This window comes from Podarcis tiliguerta, assembly GCF_965153285.1.
Source record: "Podarcis tiliguerta genome assembly, chromosome: 3".
Taxonomy (NCBI): domain Eukaryota; kingdom Metazoa; phylum Chordata; class Lepidosauria; order Squamata; family Lacertidae; genus Podarcis; species Podarcis tiliguerta.
In genome coordinates this window covers 86,598,590-86,616,076 of record NC_139536.1, presented here as the reverse complement: position 1 = coordinate 86,616,076, position 17,487 = coordinate 86,598,590, and the positions used below count along the sequence as shown (strand labels likewise).

Below are 17,487 nucleotides of genomic sequence, written 5' to 3'. Positions count from 1 at the left end.
TAAAATGCACATAAAGAACTACAAAGAATTGTTAGAAGAGTGAACTTGAAAAGCACTAATATTTTATGTCACAGTAACGCAGAGGAAAGATTAAGGATGATTTCACATCATAGCATATACTAAGTGAATTGGAAAAACAACATTTATAACTGAAAGCAGATGCCTGCTGTTTTCATTTTGCTGAAATCCACGACATTTCACACATGCCGATAGTAATGAAGCAAAACGTGAGATGAAAAACACAAAATGATGCCTGTTCAGCTGCTGACTTTTCAGGACAAGAAAGGGCAAGTTGTTATGCAAGCCTTGCCTGTTCATGGGAAAAGAAAAAACAACAAAACAGAAGCAACGATTATCTGGCTGAAAACGGGCAGCTAACAAAGTTTTCATCCAAGAGGGGGCAAGATTGGATTTTCTTCACAACAAAATAATGCTGTTAACTGCAAAGGTACTGTAAGTACTTGTGTCACCGATTTCAAACTAATATTTCTTACTCATGGTGCAGCATTGCATATACACCAGAGGTGTATATGCAATGCTGCACCATGTAAAAGTAAAAGTTGGTTAAAGCAATTCTCAAAAATGTTAATAACCTGAAGCATTTCTGTTAGGGATTGTAGGGAAAGATCTGCCAAAAAAGCTCAAAAACATCTTCATGTACACGACAACGGCCGCAAGAGTTTTAATAGCACAAAGATGGAAGAAACCCCAACTAAAGAATCATGGCAAGAAAAATTGATGGACTATGCAGAACTGGCATACAAGCTACGGGACAAGGATAACTGTGACTTTAAAGATGAATGGCACTGGCACTATGTCTGCACCAAGCCTGAGTACGTATGTGTATGTATATATATCCCCATGTTCAACATTCACAGAAAAATGCTACCTTGTGCAAATTCTAAAATCTTTCAAATTGTGACATCATGCATACAATAGGAATATTATACTCAACAGTGTGCCTCAAGGGATAAATGACCCAGCCTTTAGTCATAACACTGTGAGTCATTCTATGGAAGGGATTTCAGAGAAGCTGGGTATTTGCCACCGAAGGAAACACTCGAATAACTCAGAAAGAGAGGGAATAATTCATTTGAAAAATTCCCAGCACTACATGTGCCACACCCAAAATAAACCGCTCACTTTCCAAGTACATGGTGTGCTTTTTTTTTTTCATTTTTACTTCTGAAAAGGACCTTCTTCTGTCAGACCTCTAAACAATATGGAGATAATGTGTTAATTAATTTAATTATGATGGGCAGCACAGAAAACTCTTTCAGATATTCTCCGAGTTTTTTTAGGCTGCTTTCCATAATCACCCTTGTTCTCCCCACTCCAAAAAGCCACCCCTGATGTTTGGGAGGCCTTCCGTAGTGGAATCTAATGGAGCAGAAGGGGATGGAAATGAAACTGGCCAACAACATTTCAATGCACAGAAGTTTGTATGCAAGAGCTATAGAAGATCCAGGCACAAAAACAGAGGATATAATGCAACTTTAAGACAGAGAACAGAGCTGCACAAATCAGTGGTGCTGCCTAAATATATTTTGTTCTTACAAGATTTTGCTTAGAATGTGCTACAAAGGAGGGGGGAAAGGCTGTAAAAACTGCAACACATCTAAGAATAAAATAAAACTATGGTCTTGCGGCAGAACCAAGCTAGAGGTTGCTGTACAAAGGATGCACAAAATTTCTTATGCACATAAGCAAGCAAACCTAAGGCCCTGTTTCTATAAATATATAACATGTTTCTTCTGGTCTTGTGGTTAAGGAAGAGAAAAGCTTAACTCTTGTCTGGGATCGGAAAACATGCCTCAGCTGCTGTGCTACACCAAGCTAAAAGGAAAAGCAATGCAACTGCAAGTTCTTCTCCAGGAGTAACCTATTTTTGCACAGTTCCGGTAAACTGTGGTTTGACTTATTATGATGTGCAAACCACGCTAGGAAATTCTCATGTTTTTCATTCCCCCACCCTGAAGTGCAGCTTCTCCCAAACCTGGGTGCTACTTCTAAACTCCCTCAAATTTAATAAGCCACTTACAATAAAGCACTGTAAGAGGGAGTTGTTCAGAAAGAAAGGTACATGTTCTGTGCATATACAAACCCAAATTCACATCAAAAATAAGGGATAATTACAATAGATTAACTGCTGGATCACAAATCTAAGGACAAATTCACAGCAAACACAGGACAACCACAGCAGAAAAAAGCTGGGGATGTTTGCAGAGTTTGACCATCACAGATTTGCTGGCATATAACCCCAGAATATTCTCAAGCAACCCAACCTGTTTAAATTAGGGTTGCGACTGGGTTTGCAAACCAGCTGGTATTTTATTGCTCTGACCATTATTTTCTACCAGGTAACCTGTACTAGCTGCTAGAAAAAACCATCAGCCTCATAACCAGACAATGATTCCACCCAGACTTGGCTGTACACTTTACCTTACCGATTCCATTCTGTTTCTACCTCAAAGCTAAACCTCTTCAGGTTCTGCCCTGGTTCCACCTGCTGCTATCAAACTATTTTTTGGTTAACAACCCTAGTTGTGCCTATGGGGTTATGGTACCTGGGCAGGGTGATTATGACCTCATCTCACACTTGGTGGATGCTTGGACGTGACAATCATCAGACCAAAAGGGGGGGATAATTCATACAACCATATAGAAATAAGTTTTTCTGCCACTTCAACAAATGAAACTTATGGGCAGCAATTGTAGGATGGGGAAAAAAATAAAGTAATTCTTCACACAAGACATATCTGATGTATTGAATTTACCAATACGTGGTACTGGCCACAAGCTTAGATGGTTTTTGAATGAGATGCTAGCCACGATGGCTATATGGAACTCCCAAGTTCTTAGGCAGTGGACTACAGAAAACCAGTTGCTGGTGAGCAACAGAGGTCATTGTCTTCAAGCTATGCTCTGACCCTCCCAGGTGTGTTTTGTTGGCCACTGTAGGAAGCAGGATGGTGCTGCTATGTCTCCTCTTATCTTCTTATAACTTCCATTAAAGCAGAGCTTTCCAAACTGTGAGTCACGACACGTTATTGTGTTGGCTGTGGTGTGTAGGTGTGTCACGCGACGTGTGTCCATATATATTATAAGGGGTTAGTTTAGCCTCCGGTTTGCTAGTAAAACTGAATTACCATTTCGCAAAGTGATGCATGTCTAAAAAGTGCAACACCAACATGAAAAGTTTAGAAAGCTCTGAACTAAAGTTTCACCATCACAGATTTGCAGGCATATAGTCCAGAATATTCAGAAGCAGCACTTCAAAACAGTGCACCCCACAAAGTATGTCTTAATTGCTTAAATGGAGCGTTTAAGGGGCATAACAAACCGCCTTAACAGTAAAATTATGCTGCTGCAGGTCACTGTTAATTAATTCTTGAAAAGCGAGTAAACTCAAGATTGGATTTGGGGAACCTGTGGCCCTCTAGATGCTGTTGTATAATATTCCTGTAATCCTTGAACACTGGCCATGCTGGGGGGGGGGGGCGGCAGTGGGATTTGGGAGTACAACAACTGGATTGCCACATATTCCCCATACCTGCCCTAGATTCTGTCAGACTCAATCCTATCACTTGCCAGATTCACCCAGAAAATGCTCTACAACGTACCTTCGCGATTCCATCTTCTCTACCCCAAACTGCTAGACTTCTCTAGGTTATACTCTGCTCCACCTCCTGGCCCCACAGTATTTTTCAAACCAAATGTATACAACAACTCTAGTTGTAACCATGGGGTTATGATACCTGATCAGGGTGATTATGATGACATAATAACCTTATCCAGCACTTGGGCATGACTACCAAGCAGGCAAAAATAAAGGCCAATTCATACAGCCATATGAATTGGCCTCACATTTGCTTGCCAACAGTTAGATCCAAGGAATTGGTACAATAAACACATGAGCAACAATGCATGACTGATGCTATTCAGTTAAAAAGAAGAAGAAGCTGCCTTTAAGCAGTAAATATGCACAAGCGTTTTCGGGACAGGCAATTAGCCAAAACAGTTTTAATCTCCCGAGAAGCAGGTTTAATGCTGTGCTTAGAATGCTGTGTGATTAATCTTTGACTGAAGCAAAAAGAAATGGTATGGTAATATTTCTTAGTCCACATAAAGGTAGGTCTCATATTCTGTGAGTATTACTATCTATCAGCAGAGGAGCCAGGGCTAGAAGTGTAAAATTAAGTGAACACCCAAGTATAATCTTGTTTGTTTTTTTAATTGCTGTAATTAGGTAACGCATGCACATATGAAAAATTCCTAGCCTCCATACTCATAAAGGATAATAATGGACAGGTGCGTGAGACAGCCATACATTTCTCTGCACGAGGGAATTGCTAAAAGCCATCAAAGACCATGCCAGGACATGCGCTGCTCATTAAAAATAATGCACGTGACCAAAGAAGGAATGGAAATATTTCTGATTTAGACAACGCCTGTCACACCTTCTCAGTGAAGAGGCTTCACTTACAGAAACTGTTGTGATTCCATTAGACCATATTCAGTCTAAAATGAAATAAATTATGCAAAAGTCAGGATGACATATTAAATGCTTTAGATGCAAGCTTAGCTCAATTTGGTGTGCACCTTTGCATTTTGACATATTACCTCACTTACACAACCCACCTTCAGCCTCATTAGTGACTATACCTCATTCATGAGAAAATAAGAGTGCATTTCAATTGTTCAAAGCCAACTGCATATATTTCCTCAGTAACCCTTCAAACATTAAATGTAAGTTAGGCCTGCTTGATCATTGCAATATTGCAGACTGGAGTTGTGGGTGGAGCTGAGCAAACTTTGCCCTGCCTGAAGTCAGCTAGCCTACTGATAAACAAGAAGATCTGAACAGAAGAAATTTCAGACCCTTCACACTCCTAGCTATTATTTCACAGCAGTGGTGGCTTCTTCCTCTATCTTGCACAGGGGTCCCCAACCTGCGGCCCACAGAGGCTGTTTAACTGTCCCCCGAGCCGCCTCCGAACCAAGCCGTCTGCTTGGTGAGTCCCTGCGTGCTGCACTAAACCGGCACGGCGTGGGGACTCTCTTTCGCGGCGCCGGAAATTGCTTCTGTGTATGCCCAGACGCCAAAAATCGCTTCTGCGCAGGAGCAATTTCTGGCATCTGGGCAGGCGCAGAAGCGATTTTTGGTGTCGCAGATGCGATTTCCGGTGTCACACTGCGCCAGCCCGGCCCACAGAGGATCTCCGCAGGAGTGATCCGCCTATACCCAGTAAGCCTTGCCGACCCCTGATCTAGCAGAAGGACTTTCTCCTTCATATCTTCACGTTCACTAAACACAACGGGAAAGATCCAGCTAATCCTTTCTGAAGAAAATATTTTTATGTAATGAGCCCCATCAACAGAAGCCCTGTGCAAGGACTTCCACTTGAACAATGGGGCTTTCCCCCTCCTCTCCCCCCAAATTGGCGGGGGCGTGCGCGGTGGAGGCAGAATAATCCCTAGAAAAACACAAGGGGAGAGAAGAGAGGGGAATGTTCCATTTGGCAAGCTCAAATGCTTGCTCAGAGAGAATAACTGGAAGAGCGTGATGTAGAATTCCATCCATATAATCCATCCACGTTGCCTTGGAAGCAGAGTTGAACGGGAAGCACATTCCAGCCTCTACTACCTGCTTGGAAACTAAGGGCCACTGGGAGGCTGCATCCCATGCCTTGTAGAAATAACACTGCAGCAAGTGCAAGGCCAACCTGGCCCCATCCATCCGGCAGAGAAAGGAGCAGCTTCTCCCTCCCTGCCTGTTGCTCTGAGGCTGCAGAACCAAAGGAAGGCCATGCTCTAGCAAAGCTATATGGGCCAAAGGACTAAGGACTGCTGCTGCTGCTGCGTGCTCTCGCTCTCTCTGTATGTGTGTAAAGAAACAGTTTTGGCTTTGTTTGTTTTTGTATTATTACAACCTGCTGTTTGTACTATAAGTCACATTGAGAATCATTTGATTGATTGGCAGGGTGTATTTACTCAGAGTAAGTAAATAAATAATGAAAAATCTTATCAACAAAGTGCTCTCAAAATTCTAACCCCCAGTTTAGATCTCTCACCAACTGTTCACACATACAGCAACATAAGGGATGGAAGATGGTGACAAAGTAAGTTTGCTTAAGGTGGTAGTAAAGAAATCTCAGCACTCTTCAAATCCAAACTTTTGCACTGATGGGCACAGTATCTTATCACTGTGAAGTTCAAAAACCACTTGGACAATTAGGCAATGACTGCCTTGAAAAGGAAATAACACAGCTTTCCCATGCTAAGAAAAAGGGAGTCATGTAATCAAAGAGCTAAATGAACTTTTTTTTTTTTTTTAAAGTAACACTGGAACTGAAGGAATGTAACCACCAGGATTTATTCCTTCTAAGCCTTGTCCCCAGCTAGGGAAGAATGAATAAATTAACATTAGTGGACAAGTAAAATTAATAAATAACTTCCAACAGGTATTGGCAGATGAAAATGATGGATTTTTCGGAGCTGGCCGATCTGACCGGAAGAGTCCACGACCAGAAGGAGGAGGAGTACCAGGAAGAATGGACGAAATTTAAAGACTATTTAGTTAAATATGTTAAGTTAAATTAATTGGAGATGTTTACAAAAAACAGATAGGCTTAGGACTGAAATAGGTAATATGATGAACTAATATGTTTAATGCGGAATTTGAAAGAAAGAAAGATCTTAAGTGATTAAGTTAATTTTATAAGAATATTGGTTTTGGAAAACCGTTAGAATGATATCAACTGAAATGCAACCAGGGGGATATGACGAAGTCATTTAACAATGTTACTAAATTTGGTTTAAATATGGTTGAGATTTATGTTTGCTAAAAAAATTTTGGAAAATCAAAAAAAAAATGGAAAAAACAACAACTTTCAACAGGTATTTGAGCTATACAGCTACTGCACTTTAAGAAAAGGGGATGTCTCAAAATGTTCTCCATCTAAAGGGTAGTGGGCATCTTCCCAAAATTCCACAATGCAGCACCAGAAGGAAAGAGCTGCCACTTTGGCAAGGCAATGCACCCTAATCGCTCTTCAAAGTACTAAATGAACCTAGCTTAATAAGATCTGAAAGAATCAGAGGCATGGCACAGGCCACCCTAATATAATATTTTGCTTGTGCTTAAGCCTAAGAAACATTAGAATGAAACGGCCTGCACAATAAAGTTGCAGACACCTTAGCATTCTGAAATGTGGCATGATCCAACCAAAGTTAAACATGCGTAGCAATTGCTGGCTTATGCTCCATTTTTTTAAGTGTAAATATATAAAGCAACTTAGTGTTAAGATCCACTATGAAAAAGTATGCCTGTATAGTAAATTAAAGACATTTGACTCAACCTGAAAGCTTAGTTCCCTTTCTCAGTCTGAAAATCCTTAGTATTGAGGGCTCCATTGTAGCCAAGACATGTAGGGTCCTCACAAAACGTCTCTATTCAATAAAATGAGGCTTACCACATTCCTTCCTTCTCCCCCCTCTTAGTAGAGCTTTTATTTTCCCTTCAAGAGATAAGGCAATGGTAAGCTATTCTTTAGAAAATGGCAAGCAGAAACTAGCAATTGCAAAAAAATAAAATAAAAAAATCTTTTGTCTTCCTTTCAAACGTATCTCATAGCAATCCAAGGCTTGACACTTAGTAATGTTTTGTTTCTTTCTGATTTGTAGCTGGGGGCAGCCAACAAGTTGCAGCAGATGTTGGCATCACCGCTTCTCCTATCCTCAAGGAATGTACTCAAGTTAGATCCTGATCGCCCGCAACATGTTTTAACATCACTACGGTACGGCGTGTGCCAGCATTTGTCCTGCAGCCTGGCATGAAACAGAAGTTCCAAAGCAAAGCTCCGCTGCGTATGACTGGTTTGCCTTGAAGGAGGGTTCAGACTTTTGAAAACTTTCCCCACCTAGAATTCTTTTCCTGTTCTTCTGCCACATTTGTAAACATCTGGCAGCTCACATGGCTGTGTCTGCTGCATGAAATCATCTGCAGGGCTAAATTTCTGCTTCTGCATGTGGCCTTTTGTTGGCTTCTCTTCCTGTTCTTTGCAGGGAGGGCTACTGTTCCACACCTCCCCATACCGCTAAAGCTTTTAAATAGCCCATTCAAGTCAAAGGAAGCCTTCCCAGCACTTTCAAAAGGCCCTGAATTGGTCTCTGAACATTCCTTTTCTAATGTAATCGTAAACCTATCCTAGCATCTGTTCAGAGATGCAGCCAGTAAATATCTTTACCATTTATTTGCCCTTCTGGGTAATAATTTCCAACCTTTTCAATATCCTTCCTATAATGTTGTGCCAAGAACAGTACACAATAGTCCAGGTGCGCTCTTCACTAATGTCTCTGTTATAGGAGCAATTTTCCCGTGCCCACCTCCTCCCCAAGTTTCTGTCCTCCTGGCTGCTACCAGATAATCCAATTTATTGGCATTCACCAGGTTGTATGAAATGAGTAAGCACTAGGAAAATAAAGTGGGGAAATGCATGTTGAATGAACAAGACAAAGGACCCTTTTATAGTTACGTCTCACGTATGCACCTTTGCAATGTACACAAAACATCGTGACCTCTGCTGCACAAGGACTCCTTAGTGCCCACGCACAATTTAAATGAAGTCTAAATATGCATTTGCTTGCATTGTGCCCTCCTTAACCTTGCCTCTCCCCATCTCTTCCCTCTCTTTGCTGGTTTATGTCTCTCACTGTGACCTTCTCACTCACCTTCTGATGTGTTTGCCCTGCCTTAATGTAGGTTATAGGCATGGCTGTATGAATCTCCATTACAAGGCAACTGCTCAGTTACCTGGGGTGGTGAAATGAGCATGAGCTAACACAAGAGGGAGACAGCACTTAGAAAGCAAATACAGATTATTTATTCCTATGTGCAGTTAGTGGAAAGAAAGCAACAAAAAACAAACACTCTCCCAGATCTTCTTGAGAAGCATGTGTCATGAAGACCCCCAAAAAGATATTCTACTTCAGACACATGGAACAGGCAGACACAATTCTTGTTGTACAATGTTGTCGAAGAATTACACAATAAAGAACCATTATTTTATTAGTCCATAATCCTTATAACATGTGAACAACAAAAACAACAATAAAAAACACTTGTACGTCTATAAACAACTGAGAAGCCTCTCCGTCTTTGTCCTTTTCGCTCATTCTCACACTACTTTTTTGAATTCCACTCCCAAAGCAAACCTCCCTGATTCACTGACTTGGAATGCTGCTGTCTATTACATGCAGCTTCCTCCCCAACACGCCAAAAAGGCTAAGTAATGCATTATACATGAAAACAAGGAGGAGCTGAAAGATCTGTCTCTGGAGCCTATTGTCTGTTGGACTCTGGGAACCAGAGGCCTAACACATTTACACATGGATATTCTAGGGCTGCAAATTCTAACAGCACCACTGTGTCCCACTATCCCAGAGATAGAGCTCAATGCCCCTAACTACTATGGCACTTGTTCCAGTTGGCTGCCACATCTTGTAGCTCCTTTGATGAAGGAAAACCAGCCAAGAACTACAGAACTCGGGGACTTGTAGTTCATCACATGTCACACAGGGTAAGACACCTCTCTCAGTCTCTCAAAGTATAGCTAGAGTTTATTGTACAATCACTCTCCCTGCTTCACTCCCCTGGTTCTAACACAGGGATCAGCAACCTTTTTCAGCCGTGGGCTGGTCCATCGTTACTCAGACCATGTGGTGGGCCGGACTATATTTTGAAAAAAATGATGAACCAATTCCTATGCCCCACAAATAACCTGGAGATGCATTTTAAATAAAAGCACACATTCTACTCATGTAAAAACACGCTGATTCCCGGACCATCCTTGGGCCGGATTGAGAAGGCATAAACATCCCCAAGCAACCTCAACTGTTTTCCTCGTGGTGACTTCCCATTGTTGGCAATCCAGCCCACGAGCCTTAGGTTGCCTACCCCTGTTCTAACACCATTTCTGATTGGCTGCTACATACCTCAAAAGATCTTTCAAGATCAGGACAACTCCACACAGACACTGGAATACTAGTATGCATAAACATCCCCAAGCAACCTCAACTGTTTTCCTCGTGGTGACTTCCCATTGTTGGCAACCCAGTTCCAAAATTGCTGGGTCTAACGTATATTTCATTTAATACTTATGTAACCCAAATGTAGCTGTTTTCCATACTCTATACAGTGGTACCTTGGGTTAAGTACCATATTTTTCGCCCTATAGGACGCACTGGCCCATAGGACGCACCTCGTTTTTTGGGTGGGGAAATGAATAAAAAATATATATTTCCCCCCCCAGCCCCCAGAACAGGCTGCAGGTTGCCGCCCACAAGCCTTGCGAGCCCGCGGGAACTCCCCCCGGGCACGCAAGGCTTGCGGACAGCTGCGCAAAGCACGGGGCGTCCTCCAGAGGGTGCCCCGTGCTTCGGGCTGCAGGCTGCTGCCCGCAAGCCTTGCGCGCCCGCGGGAACTCCCACCCGGCTTGCAAGGCTTGCGGATAGCTTCCTGAAGCCTGGAGAGCGAGAGGGGTCGGTGCGCACCGACGCCTCTCGCTCTCCAGGCTTCAGCGAAAGCCTGCATTCACCCCATAGGATGCACACACATTTCCCCTTCATTTTTGGAGGGGAAAAAGTGCATCCTATAGGGCGAAAAATACGGTACTTAATTCGTTCCGGAGGTCCATACTTAACCTGAAACTGTTCTTAACCTGAAGCACCACTTTAGCTAATGGGGCCTCCTGCTGCTGCCGCGCCACAGGAGCACGATTTCTGTTCTCATCCTGAAGCAACGTTCTTAACCTGAAGCACTATTTCTGGGTTAGCGGAGTCTGTAACCTGAAGCGTATGTAACCTGAAGCATATGTAACCCGAGGTACCACTGTAGTTCAAATCCATCTATAATTAAGTGTCCTGTTTCTGGAGCAGCAGAGTATGGAAGTCTTGCAGTTCTCCAAACCACTATGTTCCACTGCCGTGTTTACAAGAGACAGACAGGAAGTAACATAGGCATCCACACAAGCTGACACCTTTAACCTATCCTGCTCCTTCTACACATGATAGCAACATAAAGAACATACTCATTCAGTTCCTCATGCTGGGCAGGCTACCGGTATCTTAAAATTTCTCTCTTCTGGGAACATGATCTCTGTTAGATCCTGTCATCTGATGAGGAAACAGCAACTAAGTTCAGCGCTGCAAGGGAATGTTCTTTTCCCATAAGCTGTGTGTTATTCATGTCTCTCTCATATATATAGAAAGAGAGGGCGCATCTAGGCAACCCAAATTCTGTGCTGAATAAAACAAAATCTCTGATCAGAGAAAGCGTATTGCTTAATTCCTCTTCATGATTGATTTTTCATTTCACATAATTTGCCTTGGCTTTACTAGATCAGGAGCAGCAAGAAACTTTCCAGGGCACATATGACCCATTGTACCCAACTATGGACCATACTCTCAGTCTGTTTTCTGGATTCCAAGATTTCAGCAGATATTTAACAAGCATTTTCAAGCATATCTTCAAAGGACAGTGTCAGGGAACTGCCATCAGTGCCGGAGGGAGAGAGCAAGATCCAGAGGGATTCCAGAGAGCGTCCCGGGATTGGGAGAGGCAGCCCATCTTCTGGGGAAGAGAATCAGCGTAGCACCAGTGGAGAAGGGGGGCAGATGGGGGAAGCGGCGAGGCGGTCCCATGACTCCTTGCCGGGGACCAGCGGGGAGAGTAGGGATCCCCCGCTGCCTATGCCCTCCTTGCGCAGAAGGCTTTCGCGCAGAGAGAGTAGGAGAAGACTAGGCGTCAAAGAGCTTCTTTGCTGGAAGAAGTTTAAGAAACGCCCACTGACGGATTCTGCCAGCGATTGAGACAGCCACGGGTGAGTGGCTGTCCGGACAGAAAAGGTTCACTCAGGCAACCCAGCCGGGTGTTTGCACCGGCTTACGCACGAGCAACCCCTAGAACCACTACAGACAGAAAGTTTTAAAAGTAAAACCTGAGTTTTTCGAGAAATAAACTTCTGTGCCCAATGCCATATTATGTTGTTGTTTTCCTGCAGTCCCTACAGAAACGAAATCTTGTATCTATTCCTTGGCTATTATAAAGCTACGTGAGTGCTCTTTTTGACAGCAGTTTGGACAACTATATCAAGGCCCAGGAAGTCTGATTTCCCAGGCAGTCTGAGCCTAAGGTATGCCTCCTCTCAATGCTTAAGAAGCTGACCATCCCTGGTTTAGAAGGAACAGCATCGTCCAATCAGCTCTGAAGCAAGCAGTCAAAAAACTGTAGGAATCCAACCAACAGAAAGCAACAGGACACATATTGTAAGAGATAGGGCCCTTAATACATACGGTCTTATTTTTCACTCAGGTTATTTCCATAAGCACTCTTTACAAAGTGTGTGCTTACCTGTATTTATGAATGATGGCATTAAATAATTTCCCATCTCGCCAGCAGGTAGTGAAATTTTCACAACGAATACCAGCATAACCCTCAGTTGTCTGCTGTGTCCACAGGAGCAATCTCTCTTTAGCAGACATGTCCTCTGACTCTCCAGTAACATGGATGTCAGAAATCTGTATCAAAATAAAATAAAAACAGCCAAATTAAAATAGATTAAGATCACTATTAAGAATGTCATCAAATATCAGTAGCGCCTCAAACCCTCCCCCACCCCATCTCATTATGGTCCATCATTATTATGGGGTGGGGTGGGGGGTAGGGAGCTTAATCACAGCCCTGGCTCTTTTGGGCAAAGTCCCAAAGTGGCACGGATAACTTGGCATGAATCCCAGCTCCACTAATTCAAGCATGTCCCTGGGTGGCCTCTTCCATCACGAGTGCACGGAGCCGAGTCTGACGCCTCCACACAGGAAGTACAGGACATTACAGAGTGGTGGGGGGCACAATAAAATCCTTCTCCAAGGATCCTAAATTTAAAAGAGGGCAATGGAGAGAAACGAAACAGAGCATAATAGCAAACAATGGATGGCCAACTGAAGAAGATAACAAGGGACGCACTAAGCAAGGGATCCTGTATGAGGCAATGGGAGTAGAAATAGTGACAACTTAATCAATAAGGGGAAAGGAAATGGCTGATCAAGCTTAGGTAGCAATTTTCTTGAAGTCTTCTGTTTAAGAAACTAGAATCGGCCAGTGCAACCATCAAGGTTTTCACTGAACCTTCAGAGGGCAGCTGGAAAAATCCCATTTATTTCTAGATGGCTGGAACTCTGGAACCAGTGATACTCAGATGCACAGCTGAGTGCAAATAATGCACATGGGGATTGCTTGTTTGAAAATGAAAGCACATCAAAGTATTTCACTAAGTGGAAGGCCAACAGGTGGGGGGGGGTAGCATAAGCACCTTCTATCTGATGCGTCGTCTTTACAAATGCATAGAAAATTTAAATTAGATGGCTGTTTGTTCATGAGAAATGCCTTCCCCCACTCCCTGCTTCCCCTCACAAATTGTATTTTGAAGTGCACAGTACACAGAAGAACTGTCAGGAACAGCACATTTGGACCTGGCTGTAGGTCTGGAAGCCAGTTTTTCACACTCCTAGCAAGGCCCCATTCAAAGGAAGACAGCTATGCAGACTGCAAAGCCTATGCTGGTCTCATGCCTGGCCCTGTCAGCCACGTGAACCACTGGAAACTGAAACATCAATCCCAACTCCCCAAATTAGAGGCGTGTCGACATGATCTCTCTCCCTTAAGAAGCTACTTTGTTCTGGTACATTTAAGGGCAATTATGCCAAGTATCTTTCCTAGTCGTCTCAGTTTCTATGCATGACAAAATATCCAGACCCATCATACACAGCAAATAAAACATGCACCATGTTATTTCGGAGAGTTTATTAAAATGTTGGTGTCAACCAGAAGGGCCAGGTGTGCATTTTGGTGGGGAGGAGAATCACCCTAAATTTTCTTCTGTTAATTTTTCTTTATTTTCTTTAAATTATGCTTCCCTCCCCTGCACCCCACTTAAAATGTTATGGACTATTTCAAGCATGGAAGGAAGTGCAGAGTAATTTTTACAGCACAGGAGATTCCAAGTGGACTCTAGACCTTTAGCCCACAGTTTCAACAACTGTGTATATCGGAAACAGCACTTCAGATCCCATTTCCCATAAGTGACTATTTGCAGGCAGCAGAACAATCTCCAAGTGTCAGTTATATCCATGATGACTCATGCAAATGGCATGTACCAGCTAGGATACAAAACCAAGAACAAAGTCCTATTTTAAACTGCAGTTGCTAAACGCTCTTGTTTTCAGCTCAGCTGAAGATCTGAAATGAGTATGTGAGTTACAATTGTTCTCACTTATATACCTACATATCGCAAAACACCATTTGCAGAAGTATTGATATGGTCAAGGAAATGACTTAAAAATAAAATAAAATCCTGGCTTAAGGAAAAAACTAAGGGGCATTTTTTTTATCTGACAACTCTAGAGCCCCAACCTTCCTTCAGCTCCTATCTCCACAGTGTTAGCAACATATTGAGAAGAAAATCGGATAAATGTAAATGGCCCACCAGAAATTCTGTGTGGTGTTGGGGTCTCAGACTGGGCGACAATGAAGGCAGGCTCAGACATTTTATTCCCTAACACCATCAAGGCACTTTGCAGGCAGAGGAAAACTGCCAGCCTAATCTCTGCTTCCCTAAAGTGCCACCTCTGCAGATGGCGAGCGGGATCAGATGACATGAGGCATCGATAAGCTCCCACCTGGCCTCAAATTATAGCTGTTGTCTCTAGCCTGGCTCCTCAGCAATTTGTCTGAACAACTTATCACTCAGTGCAGCTTGAGATGCTACAGAGTGCCTAGGAGCATTGCCTGAGTCTGTCTGTCTGACAACCTTATAATGCAGCTCAAATGAAAGTGGAAGACAGGGAGTGGTGTGAATAATGAAATATCATGAATTGGAAATGCTGTGTTAGAAACTTTCAGGATCAGAAAACCAAAATTCAAATAATTACTTGTTTATATTAATGGACACATTTAAGATAAAAATGATAATTTCAAAAGCTAGATGCAAGTCACTACATTTAGAAAAACAAAATAACTATTGTTAACTCATTAAAACCAATAATTGCTATTCATAGCTTTAAAGCAGGTAATCCCTTGCAACTCACTAATAAGTAATTATCACATAGAGATTCAGTAATCAGCATAAGTTCATTCTCTTTATATAGAATTGAAGTGAGAAGATTACTGAAAAGAACCAAAAAGTATACAGCAAAATCATATTTCTCAAGCTTTAGGGCTGCAATCCTATATACACTGATCCAGGAGCCATCCCTATTGAACACAGAGGAATTTAACCTCTGAGTAAATAAATATGCATAGGATCGTGCTGCAGGATCAGGAGCTCTTCAATGAACATGTTATTTCCCTTGAAACCAAAAGTGAAACATTTAATTACCTGTGTGGCTACAGATTTATTAATGGGCCCTTAGCCTGCAAAAGTGGACACGGATTTGCATATGACACAAAGCACACGGGCATGTTATGCAAATCCGTGTCCACTTTTGAGAGTTGGCAGGAGGGCCCAATCCTCAGACAGTGAAGTGAGCCCTAAAAATCCTGAGGAAACCTGCTTCTGGGTTGCACACCCACACCCACACCCTTTTCTACACATAGACCTCCGGGGAAACATTTCTACCCCAGTCTTTTTCCTGACACCTGAGAATTTCTTTTCTCTTCTTGCTGGACAAAGAAACATGTAACCCTGTGAAGCCCAAACAGCCAGACACAGGTTTTCTACCTCAGCGAGGCAACAGAGCAGATGCAAAATGGGGGAAGACCCACACTACACCAGGTTGAGGGAAGCCATGACCCTTTCCCTCTTCCATCTTATTTCTTTGCTCTAGTCCTGCAGCTCCAGGCCAAGCTTGGAGGTATGTGGAGAAGAGAAAAATTGGGCATGTATTTTTTCATTCCTTTCTGATCCCTGACACCAGAACAAAATTCACAGTGGAAGGAAAAAGAGGGAAGCAAATCTGTTCACCAAGTATTTAACAGACATTGGTTAGTCATACTATAACCGTGTTTTTTTTTTAAAAAAAAAAGTCCCTACTTTTGGTCTGATGAATAGTACTGCCTGAGCTAAATCCCTCCCCTCTCCAACGCCTTAAATTCAAAAGTAATAATAAAATTGTAAATTAATTCTGCTGTTGGTGTGATCCTTTTTCCTTTCTTTTTTTGCCTCATTCTTTATTCATTCAGATAACCAGAGGCCTAACGTACTCAGCAGCTTGGCCTGACAGCAAATTGAAAAGGAAACCAGCTTGTCTGTAATAGTATAAAGCCTTATAAGCTACTTCAAGTAATCAGACTTTTCACATGGAAATCTAGAGTGCATGTGACTCTATTTGTGATCATGAGGCTAGCGCATACAACCCAAAGGTTTGCGTGAAGGACTCTCTTCAGAAGTGCCACATCTTACACCTTATATCAATAGCAATAATCAGCCAATTTTATACTCTGCCCTGGATTATGTATTCTGAGGCAGGAGGGCAAACAGAGACACCCTTTCCTCATGTGCAATAAAGTGCTGTGTTTGCTGATAACAGAAGCTGACGTGATTGTACAATCACTCAGAGATAGTCTGAATATAGGTTAAGCCAGGCAATAAATGTACGAGAGCCAACCTGAATGTTATAAAAGAGGCACTGGTTGCTACTGCAAACCTTAGCTAGAATTTGAGCCAGGGTTCAGCTCCAACTGACAGTGCTAATGGTTCATGCCTGGTGAAGCTCTGCATGCTTCTGATCAATGTACAGTGGTACCTCAAGTTACAAACGCCTCAGGTTACAAACGCTTCAGGTTACAAACTCCGCTAACCTGGAAGAGTTACCTCGAGTCGAGAACTTTGCCTCAGGATGAGAACGGAAATCGTGTGCCGGCGGCGCAGCGGCAGCAAGAGGCACCATTAGCAAAAGCACACCTCTAGTTAAGAACAGTTTCGGGTTAAGAACGGACCTCCGGAATGAATTAAATTCGTAACTAGAGGTACCACTGTACACAATGCATTCCCCTTGCCACTTCACACACAATACTAAGCCATGGCTAACTAAACTATAGCTTATTAAACCATGGCTTAGTGTTATGTATAAACTTTTCCCACTGGCTTAACTATGGCTTGTTTACTGCCAACAAACCATGATTTGAAGCCATGGTTTGCTGCTGGCTTATTATCCTTGGGTTGTTTTAACTATGGCTTGGTGTTACATGCAAACCCAGCACCCTTTCTTCACTATGGTACCGAACACTCAGCAAACTACAAAGGCATGAGACAAAAGGAGCTGGGGAACTAAACAAACTTCAGAGAAACAAGCCATGGCTTGCGTAATCATCTGTGGGACTACTTGGAATAATTTAAGATTTGCTAAACAAATCACAGCTTATGTGTGAACCAGACCACTGAATTACGGTATTATGGCCCAGTCACAAATGCCTGGGACTAAGAGGTAGTG

General features: G+C 42.7%; 1 protein-coding gene across 46 annotated transcripts in view; it reads right to left on the bottom strand.

The window, feature by feature from the left end:
- Nucleotides 1-17,487, bottom strand: part of DST (dystonin) — a 315,621-nt gene that overhangs the window by 175,384 nt on the left and 122,750 nt on the right. For 44 of the 46 annotated variants that reach the window (XM_083431241.1, XM_083431260.1, XM_083431249.1 and 41 more), the window contains one exon: nucleotides 12,413-12,579. In XM_083431241.1, the coding sequence (XP_083287367.1) occupies nucleotides 12,413-12,579 (167 nt within the window). Of the gene's footprint in view, nucleotides 1-3,623; nucleotides 3,721-12,412; nucleotides 12,580-17,487 lie in introns of those variants that run through there. The other 2 variants (XM_083431263.1, XM_083431273.1) reach the window with 1 other exon arrangement.